This window comes from Acromyrmex echinatior, chromosome 17, assembly GCF_024713525.1.
Source record: "Acromyrmex echinatior isolate Ae372 chromosome 17, ASM2471352v2, whole genome shotgun sequence".
Lineage (NCBI taxonomy): Eukaryota > Metazoa > Arthropoda > Insecta > Hymenoptera > Formicidae > Acromyrmex > Acromyrmex echinatior.
This window is the reverse complement of record NC_141868.1, coordinates 4,131,220-4,152,642: the sequence shown is the minus strand read 5'-3', so window position 1 is coordinate 4,152,642 and position 21,423 is coordinate 4,131,220. Positions and strand designations below refer to the sequence as shown.

At 32.6% G+C, this 21,423-nt stretch overlaps 3 protein-coding genes and 2 long non-coding RNA genes across 7 annotated transcripts in view; 2 read left to right on the top strand and 3 right to left on the bottom strand.

The window, feature by feature from the left end:
- Positions 1–933: 933 nt before the first annotated feature.
- Positions 934–4,522, bottom strand: LOC105151760 (uncharacterized). Its single transcript, XM_011065653.2, has 5 exons — positions 4,090–4,522; positions 3,148–3,619; positions 2,800–3,002; positions 2,527–2,666; positions 934–2,376 (listed from the first exon to the last, which is right to left on the bottom strand). Exons 2-5 carry the CDS (start codon positions 3,531–3,533, stop codon positions 1,477–1,479), a joined length of 1,629 nt encoding a protein of 542 aa, XP_011063955.1. The 5' UTR covers positions 3,534–3,619; positions 4,090–4,522; the 3' UTR covers positions 934–1,476.
- A 1,234-nt stretch (positions 4,523–5,756) lies between these two features.
- LOC147906843 (uncharacterized) lies at positions 5,757–8,397 on the top strand. The gene is made up of 2 exons (XR_015548035.1): positions 5,757–6,968; positions 7,216–8,397. It is a non-coding gene; the product is annotated as an uncharacterized LOC147906843 (long non-coding RNA).
- On the bottom strand, positions 7,746–14,022 carry Sps1 (inactive selenide, water dikinase). Of its 3 annotated transcripts, XM_087415232.1 has the most exons (8): positions 13,849–14,021; positions 13,373–13,658; positions 12,189–12,293; positions 11,198–11,459; positions 10,789–10,979; positions 10,027–10,271; positions 8,763–8,911; positions 7,746–8,030 (listed from the first exon to the last, which is right to left on the bottom strand). In XM_087415232.1, the coding sequence occupies exons 2-8, from the start codon at positions 13,656–13,658 to the stop codon at positions 8,027–8,029; spliced, it is 1,242 nt and encodes a 413-aa protein (XP_087271358.1). In that variant the 5' UTR covers positions 13,849–14,021; the 3' UTR covers positions 7,746–8,026. The 3 variants fall into 3 exon arrangements, with proteins under 3 accessions (XP_087271358.1, XP_011063967.2, XP_087271359.1); XM_011065665.2 differs by having other exon boundaries at positions 13,373–14,021; XM_087415233.1 differs by lacking the exon at positions 7,746–8,030 and having other exon boundaries at positions 8,759–8,911; positions 13,373–14,022.
- A 5,128-nt stretch (positions 14,023–19,150) lies between these two features.
- Positions 19,151–20,062, bottom strand: LOC147906842 (uncharacterized). The gene is made up of 2 exons (XR_015547987.1): positions 19,603–20,062; positions 19,151–19,459 (listed from the first exon to the last, which is right to left on the bottom strand). It is a non-coding gene; the product is annotated as an uncharacterized LOC147906842 (long non-coding RNA).
- A 168-nt stretch (positions 20,063–20,230) lies between these two features.
- Positions 20,231–21,423, top strand: part of Cerk (Ceramide kinase) — a 28,904-nt gene continuing 27,711 nt past the window's right edge. Inside the window, exon 1 of the mRNA XM_011065678.2 lies at positions 20,231–20,619. Within this exon, the coding sequence (XP_011063980.1) occupies positions 20,469–20,619 (151 nt within the window). The 5' untranslated portion in view covers positions 20,231–20,468. The remainder of the gene's footprint in view (positions 20,620–21,423) is intronic.

The following is a 21,423-nucleotide window of genomic DNA, read 5'->3' as shown; positions in this document are numbered from 1 at the left end:
GCCAAAAAGAGACAAAAAGAGTTTTAAAATCGAAGCTTAAAATCGAAATAACGTTGGTGCAATCGGATCTAAGTTTAAAAAAATTGTAACGTAAATATAATTGAGTTATGTTCTTTTGTTTCTCTTTGGGGTGTATATATGTATATATATTATATATTATACATATATATATATATATATATTGACTAGTAAATGTATACATTTATTAAATTAACATTTTGACTGTAACTATACATATGTGTAAGTGTACAATACTGTAAATATTTCCGCGTAATGTAAAATTGTGAAATAATGAAACATGCTGCCTAAAATATTAGATTGGTACAAGAAATTTATCAGTTTTTGGACATATTTTTTTAAATATTATACAATTTTTGAAAAACACCAAAGAATTTTTTTAATTAACTTTTAATTAATCAAGATGAAATGCTACTCCACACAAAACATAATAACTGTTAGATGTCCATTCGATATTCTCGATTGGTATTAAATTTCCGTGGACATTTAATAAACATTAATAAACATTAATACTGTATATATGCAAATGTCCGCGTGAGATCTCATGAATAAGACATCTAAACCAATGTCCATTAGACATTGATTTAGGTGTCCATGTCATATCTAGTGGATATTTATTACAGATATCTTTTGTACGTGTGTGTGTATTGCTCAGATTATTTATGGATACATTAATACTTACTTTATGGATGTAAATATGTGGATAACATGTCAACATCCAGATAATCCACACGCTGGTTACTCGACAGATATAAATAATATTTTATATATCTTAAATATCTATTAATTATCCACCGATATGAACATATAAATACATGGATATTCACTGGATATCTATTTATTATATATTTTGTTCTGTGAGTATAGATGGCGTTAAAACAGTGTCATATTTTTAGACAAGAAATAAAATCATAATAAATTATAATAAATTTTATTTAAAAAACTGTAATATTAAAAAAATAAATCCTCTCGCCTCTTCTGAAAGTTAATAAATCAATCGAACTCTCTGTAGGCAATAGTGTCTAACAGTAAGTCTATTTGGCAAGTACAGGAAGTTTTTGCACCAATCTAATGATTATGTCTAAAAATCTTTTTCTATACCAATCATGTTATATTCTATGATTAGCATAAGACAGTCAATTGTAATATATAGCAATAGCTATATATAGGTTTAATAAATGATATATAATTTAATATACTTTTGTATAAAACATTTTCGAAATGTCTGAACACCGAGAGGTCTAAAGCTTATCGAAAATCGAAAAAACATCTATAAGGTATAAATAAAGTATAGAAAGCCGCCAATGTCTAGAAGATTTTTGTCTCTTCTGAAACTTTCAATTAATCTGTTGAATGTGTATCTACAGTTTATTTACACGCCTTGTTACGGAACTAAAAGCGGAAGTACGATTTTCACAATCAGAAGACTTATCTGAAGAACAGAGCCTCCAATGATCGTCAACTGCTGTAAACTCTACGTTTCTTTGGCTTGAACATTACGTGATATACCGCGGACGAGAGAACGCAGAGCACCATGCTGCCAAGGATCGCCCAGAATATGTAAGTGTACCAGAATCCGTTCCAGTCGGCGTTCATATACCATGCGAATGTGAACGCCATGTTCTGCACGATCACAAACACATAGTACGGCAGCGTGCACCAGTCGGCATATTTGAATTTGATTCGGTACTCGATTAGGCTGAATATATAAACTAGGCCGAGCCAGAGATTGACGACGAGCGTGATGATATCGTAATACTTAGAGTAGTAAAACAGATAGGCCAACATGATAACGTAATGCACGCATATCATTGTTACCACAGTCAACGGATAGAACTCGTAGGCCACAGCGATGGCGAAAACACGCGCCAGGATGAAGAAGAACCACCAGAGGAAGGACAGGAACTTTCCCATCGGGTCGTCCTCTTCGAGACCTTTCTTGGAATATTTTCGTTTAGGAACTTTCAAGCTCTGCTCGCTGCTGTCTGTCAGTCTTTGATCCGACTCAATGATCCCTGCTGCCTTTGCCGTCTCTTCCTCGGTGTAAACGGAATCTGGACGTGGTGGCGCCGGTATGTCCGGCACTGGGAGCGGTGCGACCGTCGTTATACCGCGAAGCGGTGTCGGTGGCGGTGTCACATGTGCGTTTTTCGGTGGTAACGGTGGAGTCATGGAGATCTGACGGTCCAGCAAAGCCGCATGTGATTGAGTCTGGTGCTCCTGCTCCTGCTCGTTCTCGGTCATCGTATTTTCTTCCGGCGCCGTTGACTTGGCTGGAGCGTTCATCGTGTCTTCTTGCTTCTTTGCAGGTAAAGGCAATGTTTGTAGTGGCACCTTTTCTTCGATATTATTAATTTCCTGATTGACATTGATTATATTTGTTATATATTCAAAGACATATTTTTTCTAAGTAATATCAAATAAACGTATAATTCGTACAATCGTATAATTTTGAAATTGCTTGTGTGTGAAATATTTTTATAATAATTGTTAAGTTGAATCAGATACCTGAATGCAGTATTTCTTCAACCACATTGCCCATGGTAGTTTCCTGCCATTTACACGCTGGCTTTCAAATCTTTGAAAAGAAGCTGTCTTCATAGCCACTATTATAATGGACATAATGATGCAGAGTACCTGTACCGTCACTGTAAAACATTATATGTCATTATTGTCTAAAGTAATAAGTTATATTACAGCATATCACATACATACATTATAAAAATATATTACTTCTTGAATATAAAGAAGAAATATTTAAAAAATAATTTTCTATTGTACTTGATTGATAACTGCGGGGCACAGAGCTCTCTCTGAAGAGAAGGTGCGCCTGAAAGACTGCCTGCGGAGCGGCTTGAAACCATGCTTGCAAGAAAAAGTACAATTCGATGGCCGCAGGTACTGCAGCGATATTTAACGTCTTGAGCCTCTCATCTCCGGATAAATTTATAGCATCCACGGACAGTACAATGAGTCCAGCAAATCTATAAAAATGTACAAATTTTGTAGGTACGACCGTTTATTACTATTAATTTAAACTCCATGTGAAGTAAATAAAATATAAGTAATACATAAGCAAATTATAATAATTTTTAATTGAAGCAAATAATGACGGAAAATAAACAATACCTATATAATACGAAGAACACGAATCCTATAAACTGACACATTTGGAGGGCGAACCAGCCGACAATTCCTTTCGATATTTTATCATCTTCCGTCATCCACCAATCGGGCCTCGAAACTGTCAGTATAAAGTACATGAGTGCCGGTAAATAGATAATTGCAACGGTGCATATCCCCCATAATGGATTTTCCTCCTTAAAGTGTTGAATAGCTACCACCAAGTCCGCAGCGAAATGAATAATGTATACAAAGCAATTGATTAAAGTCGGTATGAGGAATATTAAATATATCTGCTCAGTCGACTTCAGTGGAATTTTCATGTAATGTGTAGATTTTCTACGGCAAAGTGTATTTGCCACAGTATTTACAGAATATATCTCTTTTGCCATTTTCTTAGAGCTAGCAAGTCTGCGTCATATTTCTATACATATCACATATGTTCCTTTAATAAATATTGATCGAGTTTTTCCGTTGTCTACAAAAGAAAGAATACAATCAGTAAAGAAAATCGAAGGCAATCATAAGGATTATTATTTATCTAACTTGAAACAATTTATAAATAATGAAAGATTTATAGACAATATATTGTTCATTATTACAACAAAGACATAATTTCAGAATTATTGTTTAGATGCTTGCAGAAAAAAAATAAAAGCAGGGAAAAAAAGAAAAACATTTTAAATCCTCTACAATCAAATCACACACTGCATAAAATTATATTATAAAATTAACATTATAAAAATTTAATGAGTTAAAACATTCAAACACTACTTTCCGGAAAATTTTTTGTTTACTGTCATTGCATAGCAAATGATATGAAAAAAATATAGACTAAATATAAAAGACCATTAATTTTTAACACTGTAATTTATTTAATATTACAGAATAATGCAATGACAGAGAGGATATATTTAAAAAATATATTTATAATTTATTTAAGTTTACCTAAAATAGACACGGATTAAAATCTTGATGTTTCCAAGTCTCTCTCAGGGCCAAGCGAATCATGTCAATGATAAGATTACATTACTTCAGCCTTCAACAGGTAGCTCAAATCATTACTCCTCAATTTTTCGTCAAGCGCATTTGTATCATCGGTACCATCGCTCCCTCGAAGTTGAACGAACGGAAACTCCACTCTCAGTGAGGAAAATACACAATCGTGCGGCCGTCCGGAGATTATAGACATTTACGGGAGAAAAAGATGAGCGGTGTTACACACACCGTGTGTATCAGAACGATCGATTAGTCAGCGCGCCGTACGAATGGGAAAGATAACTCGATAAGCTCCCATTTTGCGAGGTAGTGATAAAGCGTTCCCGATTTCCAGATATCGATATCATGTCGCCAATATGAACAGGTTATGGCTACCTCTCTTTTTCCTTTTGTACGGACGTGCGACTGCGTTTGCGCACGTATTGAAAACGTTTTGCGAGTACGCCATTACATTCGAGAGGCAATTTGCATTTTACATGCCTCGTTGTGATGTCGCACGCATCGAGGAGAAATAAATTTTACTATCATTTTTCTTAGAATTTTTCATATAATTTCTCAGTTTCTATATAATTTTATAACTCTCACATTTTTCATATGAATTGGAAAATCTGCTTCTCAAAAAATCTACATCTTTTGTAGATACAGAATTTTTCGTATACATATATTAATTATGAAATATAAGATTTCTAAGATTTTTTATGAATATAATTTTTGATGAAACATAAAATCTAAAAAATTTTAAAATATTTTTTTAAAATTGTGGGATAAGAAATTCAGAATATTTCAGAATTCGTTTGTAATGAAAAATTCTGAGAGATGTAAATTTTTCGAATATTTCTGAGTATTCCTGAAAAATGTCCCAATTCGTATAAAATTATAAGAAAAATTTTCACGAGGGAGAATCTATAAAAGGATCATTTATATTGATTTATATTAGCCATAGCCTGTTGTATGCCGTAATCTGTAAGAATTGACCAATCATAGTCAATTATTCTCCTCTTATTCGACTGTGATTGGTTAATTCTTGCTGATTATGAAATAATTAAGTTATTAAAAGATTACGGTCAGAATATTTAAATAATCTTTAACAAGGAAATTTATGAAAGTTCCCTTCCGATTTTGATGAGCTTTGAAATCCCGATATAATTAGATAAATTGTATCGCGCACGTACGATGTTTGAATTCCACACTTTGAATATGTTAGACAAAAATAAAACACATATATTGGCTGCAAGAAATCAGTTTCACAACTGTAAAATTCTTCGAAAGGGGTGATTTTTGCCGTTGGTTCTTTATGGATTTAAATGGAAATAAATCAATTATATTGAAGAATTTTAAAACAGTTGCAAAGCTGCTTTCTCTGCTAAACGTAACCACTGTTTAATAAATACTCAACCGCTGTATTTAGGGAGTTTAACAGTCCTTTGAAGAAAGTTTTCATTTCGAAGCGAATACCATCGAACTGTAAGAAAAAAATGTTCTCAATAAAAGCTGAATGATTTGAAATATTTTATAATTTTAAAAAATTTGTTTAAATAAAAAAATTTATTTATGAAAAATAAAAATAAAACTTTTTTTAAATTGTAATTATCGATTAATTTTGAAACTATTAAACTTCGGATGATCAATATTCGAACCGCAGCTGACATTCATCTAGCTCAGCCAAGCGATTTTTCAAGACTGATTGTCTTTATCCGGCACATTGTAAGTATAAAAGCGAAAGATTTAATTACATATACCTATTATCATCAGTTGCTGTATACGCAATCTACATATTTATACGACCGGTATCATCAGTCAAATCTTATATTTTAGACCGTTTTAAGTACAATCCTTAGATACCATAAACTAATCAAAGGCCGATATTGCTCCTTATTTTAAAATCATTTTAAATAATATCTAAAAATACTAATGCACGACTATCTGATTAGTCATAACATAATATTACACTTAAAATGATCTTAGATATGAGAATCGATTATGAATATCGGTCAAGAGAGCCGCATTAACATCTTAAGACAAATAAGAACTACGAATATCGGCCTATAAGTTATTTTTCTTTCCCTTTAATCAAAATAAAACAATTTATTTCCCTTCTTAGTACACCTTATTACGAATCACTTTACATAAAACAAAATACTATCACTTTTCTAAAAATGATATTCATTTTATGTATATACATAATTCGCAAAAAGAAAAAGTTTGGACCATGAGGGGATCGAACCCCCGACCTTCGCTTCAATCCATAATATTATTTGCGACGCTCTGACCAACTGAGCTAATGGCCCTCGACGATTATGTGTCTTTTCGACAGTATGTTCAATATAAGTTTAAGTACTATTTACGAAAATAATACAATTGATCTTACATGAATATTTTGTCAAAAAGAAAAAGTTTGGACCATGAGGGGATCGAACCCCCGACCTTCGCTTCAATCCAATAATATTATTTGCGATGCTCTGACCAACTGAGCTAATGGCCCTCGACGATTATGCGTCTTTTCGACAGTATTTTCAATACAAGTTTAAGTACTATTTACGAAAATAATAGAGTTGATCTTACATGAATATTTTGTCAAAAAGAAAAAATTTGGACCATGAGGGGATCGAACCCCCGACCTTCGCTTCAATCCAATATTATTATTTGCGATGCTCTGACCAACTGAGCTAATGGCCCTCGACGATTATATGTCTTTTCAACAGTATTTTCAATACAAGTTTAAGTACTATGTATGAAAATAATAGAGTTGATCTTACATGAATATTTTGTCAAAAAGAAAAAATTTGGACTATGAGGGGATCGAACCCCCGACCTTCGCTTCAAGCCAAGTAAGTAATAGCGATGCTCTGACCAACTGAGCTAATGACTCTCGATGATTATGTGTTTTTTCGACGGTATTTTCAATATAAGTTTAAGCATTATTTACAAAAATAAGAGAACTCGTCCTACGTGAACATTTTACCAAAAAGGAAATAGCTTGGATTATGTAGGAATCAAATGCACTACTTTAGTCGTAAAAAGTACCACTCTCTGACTAAGCTAATATTCTTAACAATTAATATGGACGTTTTTTAGTGACATAAGTGGACATAAATCGTCTCTTCCTCGGCATTCCATGAGTTCAAATTTATGTTTATTACAAACGATTTGAAACTTTGGACAAAAAAGAATCAACAAATCGTATTTGGATAATTTGGTCACATGATTCGTGCGATTGGTGAATTCTTTCTTTGTTCGAGATCTCGGACTGATTTTTAGCATAAAGGCTTACCGAAAATAGAATATTTGTTGTTAATCTGTCATTAAATAAAAAGTACATCTTTCTCACAGTGTTTTTAGCTCTTGACTACGTTTCGAAAATAACGATTTAATGAGCATTTGTTACTATTGATATATTCTAGATTTATTATATGGATCTAAAGGTGTATTCCAATCACAAGCAACAATTACTGAACACTCACACAGTCGCTGTTTTCTGAATACAATTAGTACAACTTTATAATAAAATAACTTAAAAAAAGAAAATTTTTTTGAATTACGAAAAACAAAAAAAACACGAGATAATTTATATAAATTGAAAAATTTTATTGAAAAAAAAAACAAGATTTAATTTTATTGACAAAGTAGCACTTTATTCATATGAAAAAGTAATACAACGTTAGGGCCTGTGCTTTTAACTTCTTGAATTATTCAAAGCGTACGCATAGGAGACAATTTGAAGGCCTTCGTCCTTTATGTCTGTGTATGTGTATGGTGCTCTACTTAAGTCTTTTAGATTATATCTCTCTTTTATTGCGTATATACTACTTGTTAAGATATCTGATTTCTTCGCAAAAATCATTGTCATCCTTGTTTATATATGCGTTCTTGTTATAGTTTTATTTTGTCACCTGTTACATAAAATAACGTATGTTATCAAGCCATTTTGTATTTTGCATTTGGTAAAATATATCGCATAAATTCTCTGCATTTATCAGCGATTAATATCTCTTTCAAATAACATCCAAATTCGCAACCCGATATATTTATATATATATAATATATTCATATTTGAATATTTATTCGGGTTGCGATTTTGAAGCTACTTAATCTGAGAATTTAGTGCTACCTTAATCTTAAAGATATTAAATTTATCCTTAATCTTACTTGCACAAGAAAAATTGATGCATCGACTTCCTCTCTCGAATCTTTTTAAAATCTGTAGTTCGGCTTTATAAGCCATTAAAATGAAAAAAAAAAAAATAAGAAAAAAAGAAATGAACTCTCTCTACAAGATACAATCACTTAGAATAAAACCCGATGTGGGATTCGCTATTTGCCAAGAACTATAAATCGATTATTAAATCACAAGAACCGTCTTATTGTAGTGGCTTACAATCCACATAATAGTTTGGCTTTCTAATTTTGTAATTTAATCAAGATTTTAGTACCATTTAAAACATAATTTTTTATGTGGGAGAATAGATAAGTATTGAACAACTTTTTTTTTGTCTGTAGTGCATATAAAAATGCCGTTAAGAGTGTATGCGTGCTATTTTCCAAGTATATGAACGTATACATATATATATGTATATATAAATGAGGAGACAAATGTGGAACATCCTTGGATATTTTTTCTTTACCAAAGCTCGCCATCCTTTTCCTTAGCCGGAACTTCAATTACTCGTGGCTTATCAATTATTCTGGCTGTACGAAGGCCTTTTTCCACGATGCCGATAATCCATGCTTGATATCCTTCTTGTTTTTCGATGTCTTTACAATACGCCGCAGCCTGTAAAACACAATTTAGTCTAAAAAATCATATCAACTTTCTATCCGAAAATTACACCTAACTGCTATCTGCTGATTAGATTCGTAGATAAGACTTTTGTAAGATTCAATTATCTGTCTAAATTAATACATAATAAATATAAGTGTATAGTTGTAGAAGAGCTGAACGACTAAATATGTATGAATAATAAATAGTATAATATTTAAAACTCTTCTATTTTTCTACCTGCCATTCTTTAGAATATCTCACTAATACAAGATATTCTACTGTACTGACAGGAAAAACCATAAATATCTTTGATGGAAAAAATTCGCTAAAATTATTCCACGCTTTGGAACACTTTAGCAAAATTTTAGTTCAATTTCAGCGATTTTTATCTGAAAAATTCATTTTTAGCAAAATTTCAGAAAAATTTCAGCAATTTCGCTAAAATGATCCAAAACATGGAATAATTTCAGCGAAATTTTTTCACCAGGGAAATATAAACGAAAAAAATATCGAACTAATCGGAAATTATATTTTTCACTTAAGATAACAAACATCCTTAAGCGTGTTATACAGAATTTATATTAATACTTTATATTTTTTCGAACGCTTAAGATCCAGTTTCACAACTTATGGTTAACTCTTAACCAAGATTTAATTTATTCTTTATTTCTTTCTAATGCTAGAATTGGAAAGAGATGAGAAATAAATTGAATCTCGATTAAGGGCTGCCGCACACAGAATTCCGCAATAGTGACCGTAAAACGTAAACTTAAATCAATGAGCCAATTAGAATATTGCTTTAGATCTATGTAATTTAACAGAAATGAAAATAACAGTCAACTTATCTAAGATCTCACAATTAGGTGAATTTCAATCGATTGAACCGCCTTATGGATAAGTTTACTGCTATTTCTATTTCCGTTAAAGTACATAGATCTATTTTGAGTGGCTCATCGGCTTAAGTTCATGTCTTAAGGTTACTGTTACAGAAATTTTGTGTGCGGCAGCCTTAAGCATTAATCATGAGTTGTGAAACTGAGCCTAAATGTATCTAATGACGCTAAGCTTATAAATTTGACAGTTATGATTATTTAACAGTAATATGATTTAATGAATAAGTTAAAAACCTGTTCTCGAGGAAGGCAAATGAGCAGACCGCCACTAGTTTCAGCAGAGTGACCCTGCAATAGCTGGAACATGTTTCCACACGCCTTTGCTACTGCAGCCATCTTTGAAATAACAGGCAAATTATGGATAACAAAGGAAACTTCATTCTTTTGATGTTTTGCCAGATTTTGAGCATGTCCTAGAAGACCGAAACCGGTGACATCTGTGGCTCCATGTGCATTATACTTATGCATCAATCTAGCAGCTGGAAAATCAAACGGTCATTAATTTTAATTAATTTAACAAAAGACTCTATTAACCAAATTTGATGAAATATTTTCTTGACAAATTAAAAATTTGATTCTTTTTTAACATAAATATTTCCATTAGATAAATAACATTTATATTCTCAATTTATTAAATTAGATGGTACATAGCTCTGTGTAAAAACAATCGATTCCGATTTTCATTCCGTGCATACTTCGGTTTAGAAAAGATTGAAGAGTTGGAAATACGTGAGTAAAGTACGAGATAAATTGTAATTCATTTTGGAAACAATAAACTATTTAATTAAGTTAGTTTCACATAATCTAACGAAACTTTAGTACTAAAGTCTTAAGTTGTAAAATTGAAATTAAAATAAACGCCAATTTTTCTCGACACTATCAGTGAGGAAAATCTTAATTTGAAAAAAAATTGATCAGAATTTGTTATTAAATTAAGTTTGAAATAGCGTGCGTGATTTATATTAGCATAATTAATCACGTAGCTGTTCTGTGTACCTGTTCTATTCAACCTGGCCATACTGTCCATTGCACGTTGATAGCCTTTTCGCACATCCTCCTCACTCACTACAAGTTTGATTCTGTTCCAACGATCGGGCTGATCAAGCCATTGATGCGCGTTGACGGCAACTTGTGTGCCAAGGGGTTTTGTTAGAACCAATACATCCCCAACTACAGCGTTATCTGGCCTGAACAATCATTGGCTAGTATTCATAGTTAGCTTTTGTACTTATTCAAGACCATTTAGATAGTCATAGTTATTATAAATCAATCACGAAATCACACATGTATTAGCATTTTAAGATATTACTTAAGATAAGAATAGAATAAATTCTCATCATAAAGATTAATGCTAAATCCCACAATACCAATACTTGATACTGGTTACAATTAAATTATTACGTACACGATATACTCATTTGGTTGACAAACGGTAGTAGCAACTCCACCGATGGTGCACCATGGATTTACGACTGTCTGGCCACCCGTTACCGTGGTACCTGCATCTAGAGCAGAATCCTTAAATCCTCTCATTATCAGCGGTACGACGACGTCGCGCTCTTTCTCCGTCATCTTTGTGCTGACACCCAACAGCATCAACATGTTGTCGCAGTCCGTGACACCCATCGCATACAGATCGCTGAGAACATTGGTGCACGCGATTTTACCTGGAAGACACCTCCAATAGCAATGAAGACGGAATCGACATATTATATTTATATTAAATTTTTTCTGCATTTTTATACGAATTAAGATACTTTTCAGTAATACTGAGAAAGCTCATATCTTTTCGTAGAATTTTATATATTAGGTGTTGGAATTAATTCGTAGCGTTTTACAAGTGATGGGAAGTACTTTCATTAATGTATTTTTTAATGCTCATGTGAAATAAATAACATTCTTTCATTAAAAAACGCTACGAATTAATTCCAACACCTAATATATGTAAATTCTGAAATATATTTTAAGATTTTTAATGTTATAATTTATATTTAAAAAATACTTTAAACCTACTTTTATAGATTTTTTATAAGATCTCATAAAAAAGAAATTATAGAAAAATCTTAGAAATGTTATATTTCAGAATTCACATGTATAAAGACTTTCTCAGCATTCCTAAGAAGTTCTAATTTGTATACAATATGAAAAATAATAAAATTATTTAAAAAATGCTGAAATTTACATAAAAATTATAAAAAAATTATATAAAAATATTTTCACCAGAAACATTTGAACAATTTGTACGTTTAATAAGACTTGATCTCACAACATTTCATGTGTTGTTATCATCTCAACATCTTCTTTCTTCCATCCAGCATAAAGTCGTCATATTGATTTACATAACATGTTCAAGAGTTTTATGTTGACTATGCTTATGCATTTGGTGTAATCCTTACCCATCATATAAGGATCGTCGACTAGTGGGTAAAAGAAGTCCGTAGTCTGCACTAGGCTAAGTCCACCATGTCGCACAGGTGTCACAGAGGCATCCATGCCAATACCTGAAAAATATAATTTTCTTTGCTAAAAAATATAATTTAATTTGCTTTATTGTACTATTGCAAAATAACATAATTGTTCACCAACCATTTAATTTAATTTAAATATTTTTAATCTTCTCCTCGTTTTACAAAGATACAGTTATGTATCATGTTTTTATTAAACATTTTAGAATTTAAATATTATACATAAAAACAATAAGAATTCAAAATATAAGACAATATAAAAAAGATTAAACATTTTTCTAAAATATAATTATGAAAATTATGTCTTTTATTAAACATTTTTAGGATTTAAATGCTATACATAAAAAAGCATTAAAATTTCAAAGAATAAATAATAGAAAAATTAAAAGAAAAAATGATATAAATTAAACAAAGTTCATTTTTTTTTTAAATTAGCGCCACAAAAATCGTAATTAAACAATGCATAATATTTTTAATGTATTTTAAATGTATTTTACTTCTTTCAATGCTTTAATAAAATTCAAAATAATGTGTGTTATTGCAAATTCGATTGACAAAATAATAAACAACACTTGTAGCTGAGAACATCTGCGTACATCTGCGCATCCGGTGCCACGAGTAGCCACGAGAGAAATTGGGCGGGAGACGACATGGTCGCCATGTTTGATGTTACGACAGGGCTGCTTGTGACGCTTTCAGGCCCCACACAATAAATTCAGAAAGTCTCCAAGAATTCAAATTGACTTTTCATTTCGTACTACAAATTTTCGTAAAAACTCATGGGTGAAATTCGATCACATAGCTCCCGAAAGTCCAAGAAGGAAAAATTCTTCTCAAATATATCCTGATTCTTTTGGCTATATTCCGATATTCACTGTCAGTCCTGAAAATCTATAAGGCATGACGTAAGCAGAATTTCAGCATTAACATTGAATATCGGAATGGAATCTTTCTACGCAAAAATTCGAACTGAGAAAAACAGCGAAGGAGGGAAGGGGGAAAGAGAGAGAAAATATACATGATAAAAAGTGATGAAAGATGTCGGCTTGCAAGCGCGTCGCAACAGGGGGCTCGGCTCGTGGCCGATTTATTTATCCATTCGTTCACACACTTACCGATGCGGGGAATCGCCATGTGCATAAAGTGGGCATGCTCGTGGTCCTGTGCAGACGCGTCATCTGCCTGAAGTCCCTCGAGGAGTTTACCAAGAACCTCCTGAGGGACCTTACACCCTCATCCTTTTAGGTCAGCGAATCGCGTCAAGCGGAAGGACGAATCGAGATCATGCGCCACCGGATCAAATGGCCTGCGCAGCGCTAAAGCATTCGGATTCCCCTCAAGTTCAAGCTGCGCCACGGTCAGGGCGTCCTGTGCCACCGGGGTGCCCTGCAGCTCCGCCATCTTGCCGAACGAAGTCGTTTACAAGACGGAGATCAGGAAAAGACAAGTCGGTTTTTACGCCTTTGTGATTCACGTCGAAATCGTCGCGAATAAGATGAAGAAAGGACCCACGATTCCTCGTAATCCTCGTACTTTTTCCTCGCGCGCGCGCGCAACTCGTCGCACACCGGTGTGTGTTCTCACTGCTTACCTCTTACGCCCCGGCACGAATGATATCAATGAAACGCAAACGCCGCCGAAGGACAGCCACTGGATCTCCCGCGGTCCGCGCGCGAACTTACAGCAAATGGGAATTGTACTATTCTACACCGGCGTCGACTACCCGGGACCGAACCCGCAGACAAAATGGACGCAGTAACGCCGGCACGGCGATACCGAGGGCGCGAGCGAGCCCCCACGGTGCCACCGCCACGGTATCGGCCGTGCCCGCTGATTGGCCAATTTCGAACTCGCGCATGCGCCCGCTTCGCCATCCCGCAGGGACGTAGCGTGCCGAGTGAAGTATGCTACCGGTGCTCGTCGCTTTCAAGCGCTGCGCGCTTCATGATTGTCGGTCTCGCCGGACTACACACTTGACTCCGGCCGAGTTCGTCTGCCGGTCGAAACATTTATACCATAATCGTGAAATTAACTCAAATTTAAACTTTATGGCAAGTGGCAGCGCGTAGTTATATTGTGTTGAACTTATCGATTATGACGTATGTTAACAGTTACATAAATTGAATTTAATCCTAATTCTCTCTTATTTTGTTATATTAATAGATAATTTGTTCATCGGTATTTTTTAAGATTTGACTATATTTTTAGGTCATGTTTGATTGTATGACGCCATATAGTTGTATGACGGAGTCAAAAAAACATAAAGCAGTAAGCGAATCGACCAATCAAAGTAGAGAACTACTTTATGTTCTCTACTGTGATTGGCTGATTCACTTGCCGCTTAAGTCTTATTGTTTTATTTTTTAAGCCGGATCTACGATTTTTAAGGTATATCCACACAAAGTTGCATAACCGCATATCATGAATCAATTAAAGGGCTACATTAGTTACTTAAAACATTACTTAAGATGGTCTTAAAATAAGAATCGACTATGAATACTGGCATAACACACACATTCTTTCGCGCATTAAAATGTATTGAAATTTTTTTTATCCGAATGCGTATTTCAAATAGCGAATACTTTTTTTGGATTTAATTGGATTCAATTAGATTCAATTGGATGAAATTGAATTGAAAAACTGCATTTCTTTTTCAAAATTTTGAATTGAACGATATTCATAATGTTTGTTGTGTGGACAGAAAAAGCTAATATTATTTTTAGATTGAAAGACATAGAGATATGCTCCATGCAATTTCTATAAATAAATAAAAATGCATTCAGGATTGAAAAGTATTCATTTTAATATTCGTGAATCAATATTTTTGAAAATCTGAATCCATTTCAATTCATTTCAATCCACTCTCGTTTGCTGGGCTTGGAAATAAAAGAGAAAAGAGATGAATGGTGCAAGAAGTTAAACTAAAGAGAATAGGCTTATTATTTTTATAGATTTGTGCCATGTTTTCTTTATTTAAAATAAAGATATTATATTGGGTCATCTAAAAAGTATCCGCGGTTTTTTGTCACTAGATGGTGTTGATGATCATATATCTAGTGACAAAGTACCGCGGATACTTTTTAGATGACCCAATATATATATGTATGTACTAAAAATGCCTGTTTTATTTTGCTTTCAAATAACTCTAAACATGCAATCAATCATTACGTTCTTTTTTAATGCATGTTGAAATGTTACGTATCAATGAATGCAACCTTGATCAAAAATATTAGGCATTAAATTTTTTTTCATTTATTTGGAATTTTTTTATCTATCACCTTATTACCGGAATTGTAGACAAGTTTAAAAGGTTCTTTAATAAGGAATGATTTAGCAAATGCTGTAATACAATAAATTAATTTTTGAGCTAAAACTTTAAATAATACTTAATAAAGTGCCTAATATTTTTGACCAAGGCTTGTATGTGCTTTTAAAATTTGGATTAAAACTTAACTTTTCAGATCAAATTCAGACATTGAGACATGACATTTTTAAGACGTCTTTTAGACACCAAAGACGTCTTATATGTCTTTCTTTTGGATACCTTGTGTTATCTGGGAAGCCATCTACCGTCAAAAATCGCATGGAACTGTTGGTCAACCCGATACATTTATCTATACGGAGTACAGATCTTATTGTTTGTCGATTCCTGCGAATGACGTTTACTGAATGGGAATCAACGCATTCGCACGAGCGGCATGTGTTTCGGTCACCGATGCATCGTTCGATGTCGGATGCGACGGATATATTCATATTTAATCTGCATTGATCCTAACTCAGACGAGTCATTCTTACTTTCCAAAGCGACTTATGCCAATGTGTGTATGTCGTGAATACGGCGATATCGGCCGAAGTAGTTGTGCCGAGGAACGCCGAAGTCCATTGTTGCAAGACGATGCCACCTTATTGGTCATTTCTCCCAGTTTCTCCACGCTTGTATCTGCCATTCGATTTGGCCAATCAACTTCATCCATGCGCCGCAAGTGGTTCTCAAACAGCGTCTTCTCCATGTCTAAATTTTACATTAATTTATATATACCGTGGGAAATAAAACTGAGAAACTTACACCTTCTTTACGAGAAAGAGAATTATATAATATTATTTCATGTTCTAAATGCAATTCAGGTCATTTATCGACTCTATATATACATATATATAATACTACAAAGGTAAAATTTATATAATTGTGATTATAATTACTATACTTAACTATTATGCAACCTTTAAAAAATATTAGTCTTCTTATTAATTATAATTATTTATAGTTTTGAATCAAAAATTGATTTATGACATTTGCTGTAAATTCCTTTGTTTCGACTCCTTTACCCTTTAAACTTGTACATAAAGCCGGGAATTAATAGGTGACAAGTAAAAGAATTCCAAATGGATGAAAAAGATACAAGTGTCCAATATTTTTGGCCAAGGCTGTACATGTAAAGATTTATTCGAAACATGGCGTAAAGTAAAATTTTGCAAAAATCGCATTATCCGACGTTTTCACGTATAAAAATGAACGGACGAAAAACAAAGTTGTCAAAACTTCGATGTGAAAAATTCGATGAATGAATGTTGAAGAAATTGTCGGCGAAATATTTCCGTGCGCGCGAAATACATGGCATACGATTGTCTTGGAATGTTGTCCGGCTGATCGCATTGGTACTAGATCGAGCTGGTCTCCCTTTCCCGCGCAAATTATGGCTACGATCTGCTCCCCGCGAGTTCCACTACGATATTTCTATATTTTCGCATAGAGAAATTTTCAGGAAACGTCTGCAATCATTTATGTTTTTAATGCTTGTGGCAATGAATTCAACTTTGAATGACTTTTATTCGAATTTACTGTTTGATTAATTATGGATAACTCATGTCAGATAGCCTCGCTTGAACAGACTGTACCATTGTTTGCGGATTAAATATTTGCATCGTGTTCAGAGACACATTAACAGAAGTGTGGACATCCGATCGCTACCACAGATGTGGTATTCCGATACTTGGATATGATTATCCGCGGGAAATTATATTCTCGAGAAATTAATTATTTTAGAAACTTGATTTTGTGAAATTATTATAGCAGATTTTATAACAATTTTTATTTTGTATTACATTATGTTTGCATTACATTATAATTACAATGTATGTAAAAGCAGAGAGGACGGAAATCATGATGAACAGATTTGCATTGATTTTATAATAATTAATCCTATAAACAATATAAAATGATAGATAATAATATAATATTGCTATTTTGATTGCGTGCTTATTGATTATCAATAATGATGACCCGATAAAAAATTCTTCATGCATGAATAAATATGTATAAACATGCATAAACATGTATAATTATATATGAAATATGTCCATGCTTGTACATCCTTTTTTCTTAAAATTACTTTTTATAATAGAAATAATAATATTAATATGTGAAAACTTTAAAAATAATTAAAAAGGTAATTTTCACACTATTTTTGAAAAAATGTAAAAAAATTATTTATATATGATTATATATAAAATTATGCATAATTATGTATGAGCAAATTTTTTATATTTTTTCAAACTTGTTTTTTTCTAAACAAAAAACAAACAATGCGAAAATTATTCCTTTAATTATTTTTTTATGTTCTCACGTTTTTACTATTATTATTTCTATTACACTAAAAAATAATTTTATAAAAGAAAAAAGAATGTATGAACATGTATGGACATATTTCATATAATTATATGTTTCATATTATTATATGTTTGTGAATATTTATACGTGTTTATGTATGTTTATACATATTTATGCATATTCATGTATAAAAAATTACCCAAGATATTCATATTATTTATTTTATCGATCGATATAGAAGAAAATGAATATATCTGCACATGCTGATAAATTATAATATTTTTTTTAATATATAAATTTTAAATTTAAAAAGTAACTTTAAGTAAGTAAGATAAATTGATCAATTAAATATTGTAGTTTTACGTTGTAAAATGTTTGATTATAATTAATAAATTTTTAATAATTATTTATAAAGAGAATAATAATAAAACAAAAAATATATTAAAATAAAATAATAAATTATTATTTACAATTATTTATTATTATATATAATTATAATTATATAATATTTCTCGACAAATAATGATGATATCACGATTTTCATCGTATTGTATTCATATCATCTATCATATACAGTAATAAAAATTATTATTATTATTATTTATACCTATCTCTTTTTTCCTAAATATATTCTTAATTTGACTGCAATCATATTTTTATTGCCTCCGTCCACCCCAAAGTTTTTTTACTGTTCCGAGCTTTCAAAAAATGTAGAAAAATTCAAGATTGCTTTTCAAAAGTAACTAGGTCTTTTTGTTAGAAAACTATTTAGTAATGTAATAGAAATGTATTTCTCCTGATTACATTACCAACTAGTTTTTTAACAAGATATTTTTAAGAAGGGAAATAGACAATCAGATTCAACCCTTCTATTTTTCGTAGGAATTTATTATATTTCGTAAGAATTTGAAAGTGAAATTTTTTTATGTAAAAAAAAATAAGGATGGCAATGGAGGATTAATTAATTAGATTTATTAAAAAATTAATAACATTAATTGATGTAAAAAGTAAAACTTTTAATAGCTTTAATGAAAACTTTACTGAAAATATTTATAATTTTTCAAAATTTTTACTTGCATAGGTGCACATTAAAATTGTTATTAACGTAAAAATGTTTAATGTAAATACGGAAATGGGTTAAACTGTAATTTTCTATTATACACTGTGGGTACGTTCCGTTTTCACGCTCACAGGCTGTAAATATCAGTTTATCTTTATTGTCTGTCAAATATTAATCAGGAACATAATGCTTACAATCGCTGGAAGTGCAAAACGGAACGCATCCTTTATTGTACTGTTAGATAAAATAAAATTTTATAATTTGAAATATTTACATTTTACCTTTACGTTCAGATTAAATCAGCGTACAATTTAATATGCATTATATTCAAATTCGCTATCAATGTAATTAAACTTCTTCTTCTGTTTCTTCTTTTTCTTCTTCTTCTTCCTTCTCGTTCCTTCTCGTGGATTTCAAACTCAATCGAGTCTCAATATTATGAAAGAAGATAAATTTCAAAGAGGACGAGATCCAATTGGCACAGCACGCTTAACGAAAGAGTCCTTTCTCAGAAGAGGCCTTCAATAATGTCACCTCCAATCCAATAAAAGAGAAACCTTCTATATTAAGATTCAACAGCTCAAGAATGAATCAAAATTTACTCATTGAGAAAGATTAAGCCTCTGTTAAAAAAATTTAAGAATAAGTCTTATCAATCTAAAAGATCTTGCGATTACCAATAAGATGGTCTACAGAAAAACGTCGAATAAATATCCTCAGTGATTCAATGAAAGATCGATGAAAATGACAAAATAAGGGATGTGTAAGGAAGATATGAGCCTCTTAACTGATAAGTGGTATAAGTCCAAAATTAGGAAAAATGCGTTTGTTATCAAAGTTTGTTTTATCTATTAATTTAATTTACTTTTATTTTGTTTTTATGTTCACAAAAAATAAAAATCAATTTTACATCATAAATAAAGTAACCATAAAAAAACTTGAACTATTCCAGCTTTTTTTACACTTTATTTATGATGTAAAATTGATTTTTATATTTTATAGACATAAAAATAAAAGTAAATTATAAATTGATAAATAAAACAAACATTCTTAATACTTTCTACTTCTACAACTATTCTCTTCTATTTTTTTCTAATTTTGGACTTATGTTACTTGTCAACTAACGGGCGCACATGATGATTCAAGTCTCGAATGAATTCTCCATAGTAATAAACAGGAGAGACTACGTAGTGCGAACTTATACGCAAGTACACGCGTACCGAAGTGCAGCGCGTCGCCGCACTCTCGTCCTCACTTACGTCTTGACGTCTCTCCCGTTCGGTTTTGTCGGGTCGCGGGGCTCGCGATCATCAGTCTCGCTCGCGCGCCCGACCGGGCAGGACCTGGGTGTGGTGTGCGGCATCAGTGTATGATCGATCGCGAGGAATCGACGATTGTGTTTCTTCCCGATTTTCACGACGATCCTCCCGACGTCGTCGTCGTCGTGATTTTATCGATCAGCGGTTGTCCCCGAGATGACATCGTGGCTGCGTCAACCCCGCTGAAGCTACCCTCCTACCTCCGTCGATGAAGCGGCTCCAGGATGATGCAGGACATCTCTGGCGGCCCCGCCGACGACCAACGTGCCTCGTCCAAGTCAGTACTGCTCAACACCTTCATCGTGAAGAAGAAACGCTGCCGCGTGTACTTTCATCGTGGCACGCTCATCTGGGAGACCGAGCGACCGCCTTACAGTAAGCATCAATCGCGAGTTTCCTTCACCGTGGAATTTTCACTTAAGAGCCACACATTTCATAGATCATTCCGCGAATGTTGAATACTTGGTGCTCGCGACCTTGATTAACGTGGAAACGATTCTAATCATCGGACAAAACCTGTTCCGAATGAATTTTCTTCGGATACAGATGAATGTTGGATGAATTGAACTGCTTGCTGCAACAGTGGGCTAATCCACATTTTCTAAAAACGAAATAAATGAATTACTGATTTCTCATCTTAAAATTCAAAATAACTTTAAAACCTGACATGACGGAGCAATTTGATCAGTAAAATTGTTTTTGACCGAAAATCTAAGAATTCTTAGATTTTCGATCAAAAACAATTTAAAAACAATTTACTCTAATCAGTAGTTTCGAAATTATTTTGATTAGAGTTTTTAGCTTGCTGCAACTGTGAGATAATCCACATTTTGTAGAAACAAAGTAAATGAATTACCGATTTCTCATCTTAAAATTTAACATAAGTTTAAAACTTGATATGACGGAGCAATTTGGCCAGCGATATTATTTTTTAACAGAAAATCTATAAAAAACACCTACCCTGATTAGAGTTACTTAACAATTTCTACTTTGTTTTATTTGACTTTGTAATTAAATGGCAATAATGAGCCAACCCATATATTTTGTAAAACGCAGTAATGAATCGCTGATTTCTCTTAAAATTTAAAATTACTTAAAATCTTAAAATTCAAAATTACTTTAAAACCGAACGTGATGAAGCAATTTGGCTAGCAGCATTGTTTTTTTGGAATAAAAGAA

Coding starts and splice junctions, on each gene's coding strand:
- LOC105151760 (XM_011065653.2), bottom strand. CDS start 3,533: ATGGCAAAAGAGATATATTCTGTAAATACTGTGGCAAATACACTTTGC. Junction 3,003..3,147: donor GTGTTCTTCGTATTATATAG/GTATTGTTTATT, acceptor ACATTTTTATAG/ATTTGCTGGACTCATTGTAC. Junction 2,377..2,526: donor TGAAGAAATACTGCATTCAG/GTATCTGATTCA, acceptor AATGTCAATCAG/GAAATTAATAATATCGAAGA.